This window comes from Callionymus lyra, chromosome 2 (genome assembly GCF_982586985.1).
Source record: "Callionymus lyra chromosome 2, fCalLyr1.hap1.1, whole genome shotgun sequence".
Lineage (NCBI taxonomy): Eukaryota > Metazoa > Chordata > Actinopteri > Syngnathiformes > Callionymidae > Callionymus > Callionymus lyra.
In genome coordinates, this window is record NC_141819.1 from 34,156,429 (window position 1) to 34,171,436 (window position 15,008).

The 15,008-nt window shown below is 36.4% G+C and overlaps 1 protein-coding gene across 1 annotated transcript in view; it reads right to left on the reverse strand.

The window, feature by feature from the left end:
* Nucleotides 1–15,008, reverse strand: part of LOC148086635 (neural-cadherin) — a 288,414-nt gene that overhangs the window by 135,234 nt on the left and 138,172 nt on the right. The window contains exons 13-16 of the mRNA XM_087784779.1: nucleotides 10,286–10,535; nucleotides 5,622–5,749; nucleotides 5,360–5,546; nucleotides 439–582 (exon numbers count right to left, since the gene is read on the reverse strand). Of these exons, the coding sequence (XP_087640905.1) occupies nucleotides 439–582; nucleotides 5,360–5,546; nucleotides 5,622–5,749; nucleotides 10,286–10,535 (709 nt within the window). The remainder of the gene's footprint in view (nucleotides 1–438; nucleotides 583–5,359; nucleotides 5,547–5,621; nucleotides 5,750–10,285; nucleotides 10,536–15,008) is intronic.

Sequence of the window (15,008 nt, forward strand, 5' to 3'; positions counted from 1 at the left end):
GTGAAAAACAATTAGATGCATTTACTTGTTATTTCCTTCCATGGCTGACTCACTTTATCTCTGAATGACTTTAATGGAGAACAAACAACTGAGGCAGCAAACACCTGACTGACCTGATCAAATCATCACTTATAAACCATTATTATTGCTATTTTAACATGTAAAATGGAAATACAGAGAAATAGGAAAGAGTGCTTGATGTATTATTTTTTTTGCTCTATGGCTTAAAATAAAAAAAACAATCAGTTTGGTGGTCATGTCGATATATTAGTCGGAGTAAGATTTAATAACCAAGGAAAAAGGATTGAATCTGCAGTTTACGGAAAAAATTGTCATTGACAATCTCCTGCTTCCCCCCCATATAACTCATATGTCCACAAGTTTTCGACACACACACACTTCCAAGTGAGTGAAGACGTTGTTTTCTACGTCACCCACCTTCGTCCCCATCGTTGGCGCTAACGGTCAAGATGGCGAAGCCAACATCGGCGTCTTCGTCCACGTCCACTTCATAGGAGGCCTGTGCGAAGGCTGGCTTGTTGTCATTGACATCACTGATGAAAACACGGACATATGCCGTGTCTAAAAAGGAAATGAGAGAGAGAATGAGATCAGATTATTTTCAAGATTCTTTTTTTTCTTTCTGTACTAATAAGATCAAACTGAAACCGTTGCTCCTTTTGTCCACACTTTATTACCTTTCATCTGTCTCATCATCAATGTGTAGCATCAAGAAGTCGACTTTATTTAATATTTAAGTGTGTAACCAAAAAGGAGTACAAAGTATCCGCAGGGCATTAGCGTTAGGCTCTGAAGAAGAGCAACCTAACATCCTTGCTACTTTGATATCTGTTCCAAAGACTGCAATCTACTACATCTTGCAGCACATGCTCCGAGATCAATTATTAAAAATGAAAGAAGATAGCGAGCAGCGATGGTATTGATATTGAAGTAATAAAAATAATTATAAGAGAAAGGCTTGCAATGACTAAGGACAAAATTAGAACGCTCCATCATGGAAAGCTGTTTGATCACCAACATCATATACTGAGTCAGTAAAAGTGCTAATTGATTTGTATGTCACAGTTTGTTTATTATTTTACCCATCTCAAAGCTAAAACAAGACAACAAATAAAACATGTATATTGAGACAGCATTACAGACAGCCTCATTTTGGTTCCTCATTATATTTTTATTGAAATTTTTAATGATAAATATTATTTGCCAAAATACAATCATTACATTTTTTATTTAATTTAAATATTATTTAAAAATAGAGTCATGACAGTGATTCACAATTTAGTCCAACAAATAGTACTACGCTCAGTCTTGTACAACTCTTAACTCACATTTTAAGCACTTGCACTGATTAAAAGCTGTTCTGGTTTTGTGTATTTTAATGCCATTTATCAGACACTTTGTTAGTTACATCTGCGTGAAATCAGTGCAGACAGATAACTAGCAGTTGTGGCGACCTCAACCAAGAAGTTAAGATACCAGATTTAAAACTAATTTTATTTGGCACGTGAAAACAGGTTCACGCAGGAAAAAAAAAGGTTATTTTGCTGCGCTAATGAATTGGAAAACATCATTTGATGGCTAAGTTATTGATTGCCCAGGAGAGATGCTGCAGTGCAAAGACAAAAGGATTTGTTCTTGAAAGGACTTGTTTGTCACATTAGCTGCAAATTAAATGCCACCTTTAATTTTAACTGATTTTGGTTATCCCTAAGAGACTCACACACACTAGTATCTTGTGTGAATAGAATCAATGGGTCTGAAGGAGGGAGGTAGCTTCTTTAAAGGATATTTTGCAGACTAATAACCATTTAACCGAGGAGATTGGATTTGCGTGTGGAATTAAATTATACTTAGGAATCACTTGTCTAAGACTTAATCGAGGCCCTTGTTAAAAGTGAAATACATTCATACACAAAACAACTTGATGCTGTATTTCTACTTCAACATATTGGTTACAAATATCGTATTCTAGCTGGATCTCTACAACATGTTACATTGATGGGAGGATGAAGCTTCTTGAATTTTTTTTTAGCTTTGTCTTCAGTTAGAAATAAATGCACCGTTACAATAGAACAGCTGTTGAAAGCAAACTATCACATAGAAAGTGCAATTTTGTGGGCGTCGAAAATTAGGGCACAAGCACTGTTTCATGCTTTCAAGCTTCATCACCCCACACTACTAGATGGTACTGTACATTTTCAAATCATCTATAAACAGAGAGTAACAACCCATCAGTACCTGTGACTCAAAAAGCATTGTTGAATCAATTAACATTGATATTGATTTGTTGCATTACTTCGCCGCTTGATGGTACACTTAAAAAAGAACAATGCAGCTCAATATTTTGGCCTTAAATAACTATATTTACTTGTTCAGTGGTATCTGCTTTATAAATAACTTCAAATTAATCTTCATTATCTCAAGTTAGCATGTGAAGCTTACCCACAAAACAAATACAAAAATAATTAAAAACTATTAAAACAAAATAAATTATATGGTGTTGAGTCAACTGTTGACTGCTTGAAAAAAAATATGTAATATTGCAGTACATCACTGAATAAAATACTTCATAGTCAAAGAACAGTCGCAGTTTTTCTCACGTTTAACAGTGATTACATTAATTGGCTCCACATATTTCAGTCACACTTAAAATTAAGCCAAACCTCAAGATCAGTCATTTATCTATGACCGTATTTATTAAAAAATGTGTTTTGGTGTGTCATGCTTATCTCATTCAATGCCTCTCAACATCCATCTGTCTAAGCAGCTGTTGTTTTTTTCTGAGCCTTACTATTCTACCATGCCGAAAATGTGTGCATTCCGTTTGGCATCAAATGAGAGACGAGGGAGAAAGTAAAGGAAGGGGACGGAATAAAACTTAGAGATTGCCACTGGCACATCAGATTAGAGGGATGAGTCGATGCAGGATGAGGGGAGTGGAGATGATTGGAGCATTAATACAGATCCAAAAGGCTTTGCTAAATGGTCTTCCACTTTTCAATTGGTAGAATGGAATCGCAAAGCTAAGAAAAGTGTTTGTATAGAGAGTAATGAGCTCTTTTATTGAACAACAAGCCTTTTTAACGTAAGGTAGTTTACGATGATTTCTTGTAATCCCACGGACTCGATTGTACGCCCACAAGTAACCTATTGTAGATGATTCTACTTCATGTGTGTTCTGCCATCTATAGACCACCACTCTACGTATATAAAACACAGAAACCAATACAGTATTTTACAGTGGTTTTCATCATACCTTTTTGAGCGCAGTTTCAGTGTATCTGCCAATCAAATGAGGTCTGAATAAGTGGATCTGTTGTGGAGCAACTCAAGGTTCTGTTCTAGGTCCTTTGTTGTTTTTGCTGTACTTGATTCCCCTTGGTAAAATCATTCAGAGATTTCTTGATGTTTCTTACCACATCTTTGCTGATTACATCCAGCTCTACTGCTCTTTTGATCCAACTGAGCCCCAGAGGCTGAACAGCTTAGTCAATTGTTTGATAGAAATCAAACAATGGCTGAGTGAAAACACCTTGCAGATAAATGTGGACAAAACAATCTGTCAAACTGAGCCTGAGAAACCTGGGTGTTGTATTTGACAAAGACACGTCTCTTGTTAAACACTGCAGTCTACTGACTCCTTCAAGATACATCTCAAGACACTTTTACTCGTGCAGGCTTTCCCCTTGATTTTCTGGAATTTTCTCTGTTGGTCTTCGTGTTGTCTTGACTTTTTAAGTATATTTTTTATTGGGTATTGTTTTTAAGTGCTTTGTGACCCTGGTCTAGAAAAGCGCTCCTCAAATATAAATGACTTACTTACTCTCTCCAGAGCTCTGCCTCTAAACTGAGAAAGATCAATGCACTTGCTGCCAAGCAGGGGGCATTAGCATTGACGAAAGGTTGTGTTGCTTAGCATTGACGAAAGGTTGTGTTGCACTGTGCGTGAGGATGTTCTCAAGTTCATCATGGAGGTTGATGTTCTGCCCATGAGACCGCCTTTAAAACAACACAATCTGTGTTTTGTGTGTCCGGGGGCCTTTTATTCTAATCATTGATTGAATGATTGCACTGCTTGCCTCACAATTCCGACAGCTGACAGAGTTCCGCAGAAGCATTTATGTCAGCAAGCCCCTGGCAAGAGCAAGGGGAACTGTGGTTCTAAGAAGGTGTGCCACGCCCTCTACACGTGTGGCACCGCCGACTGCCTCCGAGTATGAAATATGGACGTGTGGTAGGGGGTAATATAGGGCCCCACCCCTATTACTGCCCCCTGCTCACTGGCAACGGAACCAAACCTTCTTAGAAACGATAGGTAACCCACAGTCTGTAAAGACATTCATAGAACCTTGGATACTAAAGTAACATGAGGGATTTCATGTTAGCATGTATAACCAAGTTATTTGGTTAGATGTTGTTAGGTACTCATAAAGGAGCTTGTTCAAGTTCCTCTTACATAACTAACAATCTTAGTAACAATCTTGTTTGGCTGGAATTGTAACGCCCGCTGCAGAAGAGAAAAGCAGTCAAGGAGAAACAAAAGTCTCCCAGCCATCACTTAATTTGCAAACCAGCGGAGATAGATAATGTCCCCATTGTGCTTTGGGACTTCTCCGAGGCCATCTTTCTCGTTTGTAATAGCCAAAGTGAGGCGTCTCTGCAGGTTGGCAAAAAGACCCAGCTCATCTAGATGCGGAGGAGTAATGACTGCTTAAAAATTTAAAAGGTATAGTTCACCCACATTTCATTCATTTTATACTCAGCCTCATGTTGACTAAGGAGTGGGATTATTTTTTCAGAGAAATCCATGTCTTTTGGGAGTTAAAATGGATGTCTATATGAAGGAAAAACTCACATAAAATCTCAGTGTAGACAGTTAACGGTGGGAGCTTGGGCGATATTTACCTGTGGCATTTTAGCCATTTAGCTTTTGCTACAAACAATCTTGAACTAAGTTATTGATTTATTATTTCAAGGCTTAACAGCAAGAGAGTCGTTACTGTGAAGCAGTATGGAGGTATTTTGGTGTCTTTTGGTGTCTTTTTCGACAAAATTCTACTACCAACATTCCTGCCCAAACCAGATACAAAGAGGTATAACCCCCAAAACAATTATTCATTGGTTACCAATTTGGACCCTGCCAAAGTAAAATACTATACCCCAAGGTCAGTACTAGAAATTCTCATAGATATGAGTATGCTGCTGTTTTTCTCTGTGTAAGATGGTAAAGACCCAGACCCATTAAGTTCATTAATGACGAATCGTATTAAATTCAATTAAATAATGATATAATAACTAGAATTGATGCAGCATATGGGGATATCATTATTACTCCTACCAGAGTTTGGCTGTCCATGTTTCCCTGGTCGCGATGACTCCCAGCTGTCGACTGACTGGACCTCTAGAAGGTATGAACTTTTTGTCTCGCGGTCAAACACGGCCTGACTGTAGATGTATCCCAATTCTGGATCGATGCGGAAAAATTCATGGTCGCCACTGCGATCCTCCAGGAGTGAGTAGGTGATCTAAAATTGTATGAAAGCCAAGTTTGAGAACAAAATAGAAAAAGAACATTCTGCTGTGTGCCTGTGTGTTTGTACCTTTCCATTTGGCCCCAAGTCCAGGTCATTGGCCGACACCTGGAAAATCAAAGCTCCCGATGCAGCACCCTCAGTGACGGATGCCTCATAGATTGAGGATGTAAAAAATGGAACGTTGTCATTGACATCTGGAAAAAAAAGCAAAATGGTAAGAAAAGTGCAGCAATCAAAACAATCCATATACATTATTAGTTTGAATACGTAATAGAATATAACAGTGAATAATAATTTTGAAAATATGAACTTGGCAATGTTGTGTGAATCGTTAAAAAAAAAAGCAATGTCAGCAAAACTGATCAATGTCAGTCACTGAGATGTTTGTTGTTGTAATAAAAAAAAATGTATCTATGCATTCTATCCATTGAATAACCCTTTGAGAGTACCTTAATATGAAACTTTACTGACATGACTGAACACTGTTTTTGGATCGTAATATAGGGTCTAGGTAATGAAGGTAATTCTATTTATATTTTACCACTGATGTCTGCTATCAGGTCGTATCACAGGTACTTTCATAGTTCAAGATAAGAGAGGTACATAGGTGCTATAAAATGGCCTCTCAAAGGTAGCCCACATGATAAACGAAAAAGCAATTTGTTTCAAAAAATGTATATCTTAGCAGGCCAGAAAGATAAGGGCTATAATTAGGTATAGTTACAGATACCGTAATGACACACTGACAGCATTAGTCTGACCAAAAATCCATGACCAAAGTCATGACAGTAATCCGCAGCCGTCTTATTGTTCCTCAGAATGAATATATGCCCATCCATAGTTATTGTTTCAAACATTGTACAGGATTTTATTATCAGTTCATGGTTGTTGCAAATAATTATACTTTACCCCTTTTACAACCCATTTTATTATAAGTCATACTTGGACTTGGCAGTCTTTAAGTGGTCAGTTCTTGTTTAAAAGATTCAAGCAATACATTTGCATTCTCAACATTGGAAACAGTAACACTTTAGAGATTCAAAACAGTTGTGATGGTTAAAGCCAGATAAATAAGGGGATCTAGAACACATCACCACCTTATCTAAGTAACGGCTCAGTTTTCCTTTTGTTTCTGACACAGAGTGTACTTGGATATCTTGGAGAAGACAGAAGCTACCTTTATTTAATACTCCATATACTGAAACCACAGCATGTAGAAAACAAAGGTTAATCTTTAGGTAGAAGAGACATTATCTATTCAAACAAGACGCTCAATAATAACATTGGATAAAATGTTTTGTACTTTTTCCAAAAAACAGGATTCTATTAATATTTGAAGCGATCGATAATAGTAAAGATTCAGAAAAAAAAAAAACATTCAACCAAACTTGTAAGGAAGCCTGTATCAAGAATTGGAGCTGGAGTGTCAGCCACCAATGTTGTGTGGAAATGAAGAGGGGTTTGAGCATCAGGTCTTTCATTCTTTGTGCTTTGAAGTGGATTTCCATGGACCAAAAAATAGCTCAAAGAGGTTGGGAAGTATATGTCAAAGTTGCTGGTTGGCTTTGGAATTATTGTTCCATCTTGAAATGTCTCTGATGTCTAGAGCCGTTCAATGAGAAGAGAAATAAAATGTGAGGCTGCAACTCGATCAATACCTTGGCACATACGTCTTTTTTATTTGGAAAATTATATTTGGTTCGTATTACAACTCAAGTGTTAACAGCAAGATCACTTTAAAAGCAATGACACTGATAGAAGTCATTCTTAAGGTTTAACTTTAACCAGAACATTATCATTTTGATGTATCTTATATTCATAATTGTCATGATTCCCTTAAGATCAAATTTAGCTTTAATATTTTAAAGAAAAGGCCTTATATAAACAAAACGCTACAACATGATCAACAATAAAAAGCCTATAACAGGGAAACCTGATTGGTCCTTTAAGAGCAGTGATATTCTGCATGCGTCTTACATGCCAATATGAAGGTATTAAAGCGACATCATCATGTAGTACTTATCATATTAAAAGGTAAAGAAAGCAATATGTCTTTAAGCGCAACCTTGAGGCTGCAATTTAGTACTTAAGAGGTCAGCTGATTTATTGAACTATCTTGTAAGGAGCTTTCATTAGTCATCTCTGACCACAAATCAATAGCAGAAAAAATTGGAGGAATACATGGAGCAAATATTTGCAAAATATCATTTAATTAAGGTATATTGGCTTCTGGTTCGCTGAAGAAAAGCTTGAACTCTAGAGCATAATAAAAGACTGGAGTCAAAGATTGCAGGCGAGTGTTAGAAGCACATGTAGACAACATTGCCCAAGTACAGTATTGGTAAGAACGTCGCCGATATAAGGACCTTTGTGGCTCTGAGGGAGAAACAAGACTTGTTTTTATAAAGCTGAGGTTCACCCTTTATATAGAAACCAATTTCCTAACATGCTCTTTGAAAGAAAGTTCCCGATCAATAACAAATCCCAGGTATTTATAACTGGTAACAAGCTCTAGGGCTCTGCCAAGGGAAGTTCTGATTTAAAATGATTTTTCCATGTGAACCAATGAGTTTTTTTATTTTTATTTTGGATTTTTCTGTATTTAAAACCGTTTTAATTTAGTCTCTACAGTATCAAAGGCAGATTGCAAAAAGGGAATAGCTCAAAAAATATTTGTGTTCAGAAGCTCTCTCTGAAATTATGAAGGGTAATTCAACTTAAAAAGAAAGGTTATAGTGTCATTATTATCATTAGCAAAGGGTCAGTCCCTATGGGTAGCTTCGAATAGTTTCCTAGAATTAGTCCAGAGCCATCTAGTGGCTTCTAAAAACTAGGTCATAATTTCATTATACTGCACCATTGCATCACTACTGGTAGTAAAATGCCATCCAACATTCCCAAAAGAACTGGATTATAATGCTCCTAATTGGCCATTGTATGAAAAGTCAATGACATATTTTGCTAAATAATACGACCCGTAATGCAAACAAGTCCTTTTGGTGGTTTGGGTGATAGACAATCACTTTTCTATGTCGGCAGTAGAGGAGAGAAACTTCTCTGCTAGTGTTGCCTCTGTATTTATGTGACAATTCAGATTGATAACAAACAATGCAGAGCATGATTGGGTATGATACGCTTCGGTGGCTCCGTAATTTAAGTATGGAGTGAAACAAATAAAATTATTTTATCTGTAATGTGGGAAGTCAAACCTGATCTAGCAATCTGTAGATCCAAGTGTGTTTAATATATACTGTCTGTTCTTGGTCTTTCTGCTGGTAAACTAATTCATTCAGAATTGATTCTTGCACAATCACTCTTTTTCCTCAGTTTGACTTATTTCTTCACTTCCTTTCCTGTTCTTTGTCTTTCCTAATAAGAACTCCATTTGACTTTCTGAGTGGAACACGCCGGGAGAGAAGTCTGTAACTGCGTTGAGTGCCATACTTAATTTATAGATTGAATAATTTGAGCTGAAGACGAATAAGAAAAGATGGCATTTAAAGCACCATTTGGTGTCACATGATGTTCAATATTTCACGTGTCTGGAAAACTTTTAAAGATGTCTCAAATTTTTTTTTATGCTTGCTGATACTGCACTCTATTGTGACCTTTTCATGATAATGCTGACTGAACTTTCAGCCGAGTTCTAACAGAAAACTGTACAATTAATAATCATCTTAATCTTCATCTTTGTTTTATTGTTTAAATATGACAGCCCTAATACAATAATTGTTATGAAATGTATTTACAACAATGATGATTTAAAATCATGGTTAATATTTGGGCTTAAATCAGTGTGACGGATCACATGTTTTTAACATCCAGTAGATATTTGTAATGTGTATAACATTTCATGTAATGCATATTTTTTGTAATTGTAGTGATAGGTGGATGACACTTTATGAAACAATGACCTTATATTCAGCGACCACTAGGTGGCATGTTGTTCTAAAACGAATGTTTTGAACAGCTATTCTAAAAAAACTTGCATCATTATTAAACCATGGGCACCACCTACTGAGCTCTAAGAAATATATTATTGTTTCATGAAGCTTCATAAGTCCATCACTACTTGATTGGTTTCTGGTACCTTTTTTTCAGACTAGAAGGGGCCCCTTCAAAAAAAAGGTTTTGACCACAAAACAATTTCATTAAGTCGATCAAAGAAATTTCACAAAATGTTTGAAAAATATAGTATTATCTTTCCATTACCTAAAAAGAGGTTTTGGAAGTTTATGCCTCACTTAAACATTTAAAAATGTCAACAAAACAAAGACAAAAAAAGAAAACAGTTTTAAAATCGACCTTTTTTGGAAGAAAATGTATACATTTTGTATCTACTTAATGGTTTATGGGGGTTTTGACTTGTGAAAGACCTGTGCAAAGTGCAGACCAGGGCCCATATGCAGCCCTTTGACTGTATTAATTTGGCCCTCATGAGTTCAAAGATCCTGTAGAAATTATCCATTTTGAAAAAAGGTATTTTAAAAAGGGCTTCATATCAGATTAAACAAAATTAAATGCATTTAAAATACAATAAATAAATAATTTTAGCACATTTAGCTTAATTGATCCTTTTTGTTCCTTCATTTTTCCGCGATGGTCCCTCAGAACTGCCACGGTATACAATGTGGCCCCTGAGGAAATTAAATTTTAAGCCCTGCTTTGTGAGGACATGCATGTATTCAAACTTAATTTTCTTTGAATTCGGAGAAAAGCGAGTCACTAACCTGTGACGTTGATGAAGACCGTTGTGAAAGCTGCAAGTGGGACTGCAGCCACATTCTGGGCTCTGACTCGAAGCATAAAATTCTGGGTCGTCTCATAGTCCAACGGTTCTGCCACCAAGATTGACGCTGAGCCGTCTTCCCTGTTGGGCGTCAGATAGAATCGTACAGGCATGTTGGTTTCAGGGACCATTCCGTCTTCCAGGTTGTATGTTACTCTTGGGTCCCCCAGTGGTGAAGTGGCTTTAATGGTCTGTTGGTGGAGAGAAAAAGACGAGTATTATAGACTACTGTCCTTGACTTAAATATCTTGTGAATATCTAAGAGAGGTAACACACAATTTGTTGAATCAAACCAGAAAATAACTCCACAGAGTCCATACCTCTGCCAATAATAATGACATTGTACATGTACAGTTGTCGTGAAAAATGAATTATTTTAAGTACATTTTTGCATGATTTGTTTGACTTATCTCATTTTTCAGTTTCTGTGTGGATAACAAAGCTAAGATAGTGTATTACAAAATCATCAGAACATTTATACGTATGCAACCACATAACACAAACAGAATCTTTTCACATCAGAAAGTAAAATTAAAATACTGGTATCAGTTGAGTTTCTGTTTTTTTCCTTTACCAAAATCACCATATATATTACACATTTAAATTTGATAATGTAAAAAAGAAAAGTACTGTAGAGCCTCCTGATGATGCCATTTACCAAGTAATATGTCAGGTATGTGTTTCATATATGTTAGAGGATTTATTCATTAATGGTTTAATTATTTTTTTTTAAGTTATTGTTTATCGTCTCAAAAGATGTGTTGCAGGAGGGCATAACAATATACAATATATTCCCTTATGTTTGACATACCTCGTGTTTAAACAACACAAAGTGTGTGTAGAAGACTAAAGAAATCTCTTGCCATCACAGATCTTCTTTAGCCTAAAAAAGAAGGGAATGGAAGTCTAGAAGTTCCACAACTGCAGCAGTGCAAACACCTACAGGGACACTGTTTTGATGGAGCAACACCTTTAGCTGACCCCAGAGTAAGCCAAGCAGCTGCTGAGTCTGCCTGATGTTCACGGTGTGTTAAACATGCTGAGACAGAGCATGCACAGAGCAAAGATAAAAGACATTGTTTGCAAGTAAAAGGTGAAAGAAAAAATTAAGAATTTGAGAATTTGATCTAAGACAAATGGAAAAGTCAACATTCAGTTGTCAATAAAATCAGAGTGCCTTCAAGTAGATCAAGTGTTTTCTTCAGTTTGGTCTTGAGACTTCTCTTCTGTTGCCATGTCTTGGGACGTAATATTGGTAATGATGCATAATGTAAATACATTTCTGCTTCTTTTTATGTTACTTGAGCATTTAATTGTGTATACTACGCATCTCTGGTGCAGAGCTCTTCAGTCGAGAAGGTCTGATGAAGCTTCATGAAGCAGTGTCATTTTTAGAGTCCACTAGATGGTGGTATCTACACTATTTTCCTTTTTTTTTTAACAACTGTTCTAATTAAACTCGTTTTTAAAATGATGGCGCCACCTTCTGACTTTTAAACAACATGTCACTGCTTCATGAAGCTTCACCAATCCATCACTACTCTTTATTCAGGACTTCAGGACTTGATTCTGCTCCATGATGTTCCTGTTTTTCTCTTTACACTACATACATAATTCTGAATCTGAGGTATTGTAGTAGGTGGCACTTTCTGTTTAATGATTTGAGGTATCCATAGAATACCGTAATGACCTTGGCTAAAGCAGCGGAATAAGAAATTCCTTGCCTATTTTCTAGTTCTTCAAGGACAGTACAAGCATGGGCTGATCACTGATGGAGCATAAAAATGCACGGCATTATTCTCCTGATATCCCCTGATGGAATGTATTTAATGAAAATAATGTCTCAAATAAGATGGTCCTATTCTGATTAAATGTGGATCTGTTCGATGAATATTTGCAGATTGAATAGCACCATATACGTACTCATAACTGGTGACTTTCCATGAACTAATAATTGGCGAGTTCAGTCATCTGGAAAGCTTTAACTTGGCCTGTCGCTCATTGAATATCGGTATTGAACAAATCGAGTTACTATCATTAACATGATTATAAGAGGTAATGGGAATCTACATATATATATATTTTTAATTTATATGTTAAGGACTTGCAGTCCTCCACATACCATCTATAGCTGAACCATCACACAACCTGTATCCCCCAGAATCTTCTTATAGAAATAGAGGATAGCTTGAAGCCCTATCAGATGGAATGGTGTCTGTTCTGCTTATGCTGAAGTTTGCATGGCCGACTCTTGCACACAGGGATATTGACGAGGTGGAGCTCTGGAACTCCCAAACACAGTGTATTCAAATGAGTTTTGACATGCACAAGTTTATGGGATACTCCGGGAGTAGGCAGTTACATGTCTCTGAGGCACTTCTGCCATAAATTATAACTACCCAACACTACCGCTTAGAAACTGTGGATTGAGTTGAGCACGTAGTTGAGTCGAGCTGGAAGATTATAGTTGACTAGCAAGATGAGAAGGTCGAAATGGTTGCAAAAGTCTTAAAATACATTCGCTTAAACAAGGATGGTAATGTTTTATACTATAATGTAAACCTCTACAATTGGGAGTTTCTGCCTCGGTCACACAACAGTCCACAATGATGTTTATTCTGGTCTGTAAGGCAGCATATTCCAAGGTTGAGAATGGAGAGCAGTGTGGCTATTTTTAGTCCATTTTAATGTTTGTACACATGGTAAATATCACCCAGTAGGCTCCTACTGTGCCTCCTTGTTAGTGCAGAAGGTTATGGTACACCTCTGTCAGTCAATGATGGGATTCATATCGATCTTCATGAAGCACTGTTTTTTTTTTTGTGCAATATATTGATTCGTGGATATATATTGAAGCCTCACGTCATTTACAAACTGCCACCTACTTTGCTATAAAGGGTGGGAAGATACATTTCCTCAGGGGCCACATTATATACTTTGACTGTTATATGGGGCCGTCAAGCAAAAAGAAAGAACAAAAAAAAGAATGAAGGAGTCTCATCATAAATAAGATGTATTGTTAATCTGATTGTATATTATCATTTTTAACATGTATTTTATAAGGGATTCTAAAAACAGAAGTAGATATATATATGTTTTAATTAATAAAACGAAGTACATCAAACACATTATGCCAAAAAATTGGTTTTGTAATATTTCATTTAATATAAATTCCATTTTAAAATGTGATAGAAAAGCTCTTTATTTTCGTAAAATTTCAAACACCAAAAAAAAACTCAAAAGTAAATAGAAATCACTTAAACAAGTTACATAAGCTGTACTAGTAATACATTGTTAGATAGCCATCGAAAACATTTAAAAACATTTCGCACCAAGCCCAGCTCTGCCCTATAGCAACAATTTCTTATCCACTCTAATATGAAAGCAAAGTAAATAAATAGAGTGCAACTGTGTATAAGTAAGACATTTAACTGACACCAACTGACTTCTTCATTCTTTCTTTTCTCATAAAACAGCATTTGTTTGACATATTTAAAGGTTTCTGTATAATAAATCAACACAACACTTCCACAAAAAATGATGTTGTTAAGAATATTGAATTCCAATAATTTCTTTTTCTACAGCCTATTCCCTTAGCGGGATTGCGGGGGGCTGGAGCCTAGTCCTGTGTGATTATAGCAAGAGGCAGTGAACAGCTCGAACAGATTTCCAGTCCGTTGCAGGGCACAAAAAGTCACACAACTTCTCACGCAAACAAGCACTCACACTACAGACAATTTGAATCCATCTTTTAAACCCTCGCGAATATTCAAACTCCACAGGCTATCGATTTCCTCTTGCTATGAGGAAGCTGGACTAACCACTAAGCCACCTTGTGCCCCGCTTGTGTAAATAAATAATAAAAATAATAATAATCATCTGCTGGATATATAAACATGCTTTACAGATGGAACTTGTCATCCTTTTCTAACCATCTCATAAACACACCCACAGGTCCTCGAGTAAAGGACTCTCCATGGCCTCTCAATGGTTTTTCTGATTATTTAACAGAGACCAACTCAATTGCTTTCAAGCGACTTTGAGAAAATACTACTTAATGTCATTCAACATAAGATAAGCATTAGGGCTTTGTTTTCTCCAACACTTCATTCTCAACGACAAGTTGATTTTGCATTCTGGTGCAGCTTTTTGTTAAAATATTTATTTATTTTTCTGGATACTTGAGTCTGGCTTGTGACTCTGCCTCCTACACTACAGTCACGCAGGCCAGTCGATGGCAATTATGTTGGTGTACAAATTGCACATTGACAACATTTTTGCAAGGCCTTAGAATAGGGTTCTCACACTCAATTATAATGTTGTTCAAAGTTTTTTTGTGGTTTCACTGTGAATTTGAGCCATTTTTGTCTATTTCAAATGTTCTTTTGTTTTAGATATCCATTCCCTCCTAACTATATAATCAAAGATATATACGTAAATAATAACATTGGATATTAGGATCTTAAATCCTCAACCATCTAATGTTGAACTGAAAAGGAGGCCCTTGCTCTGCCCGCATAGTCAATAAATTAGGGTGCTACAGAATATCATGTCAAGAGCTGCAATCTTTTTTTTTTTTATTTTGAGACCCCACGCTACTTTTTCTTTTAAATTCAAAGGCAGTTGTTTACATCACCACGGACATCTGACAATCAGTATTGCTT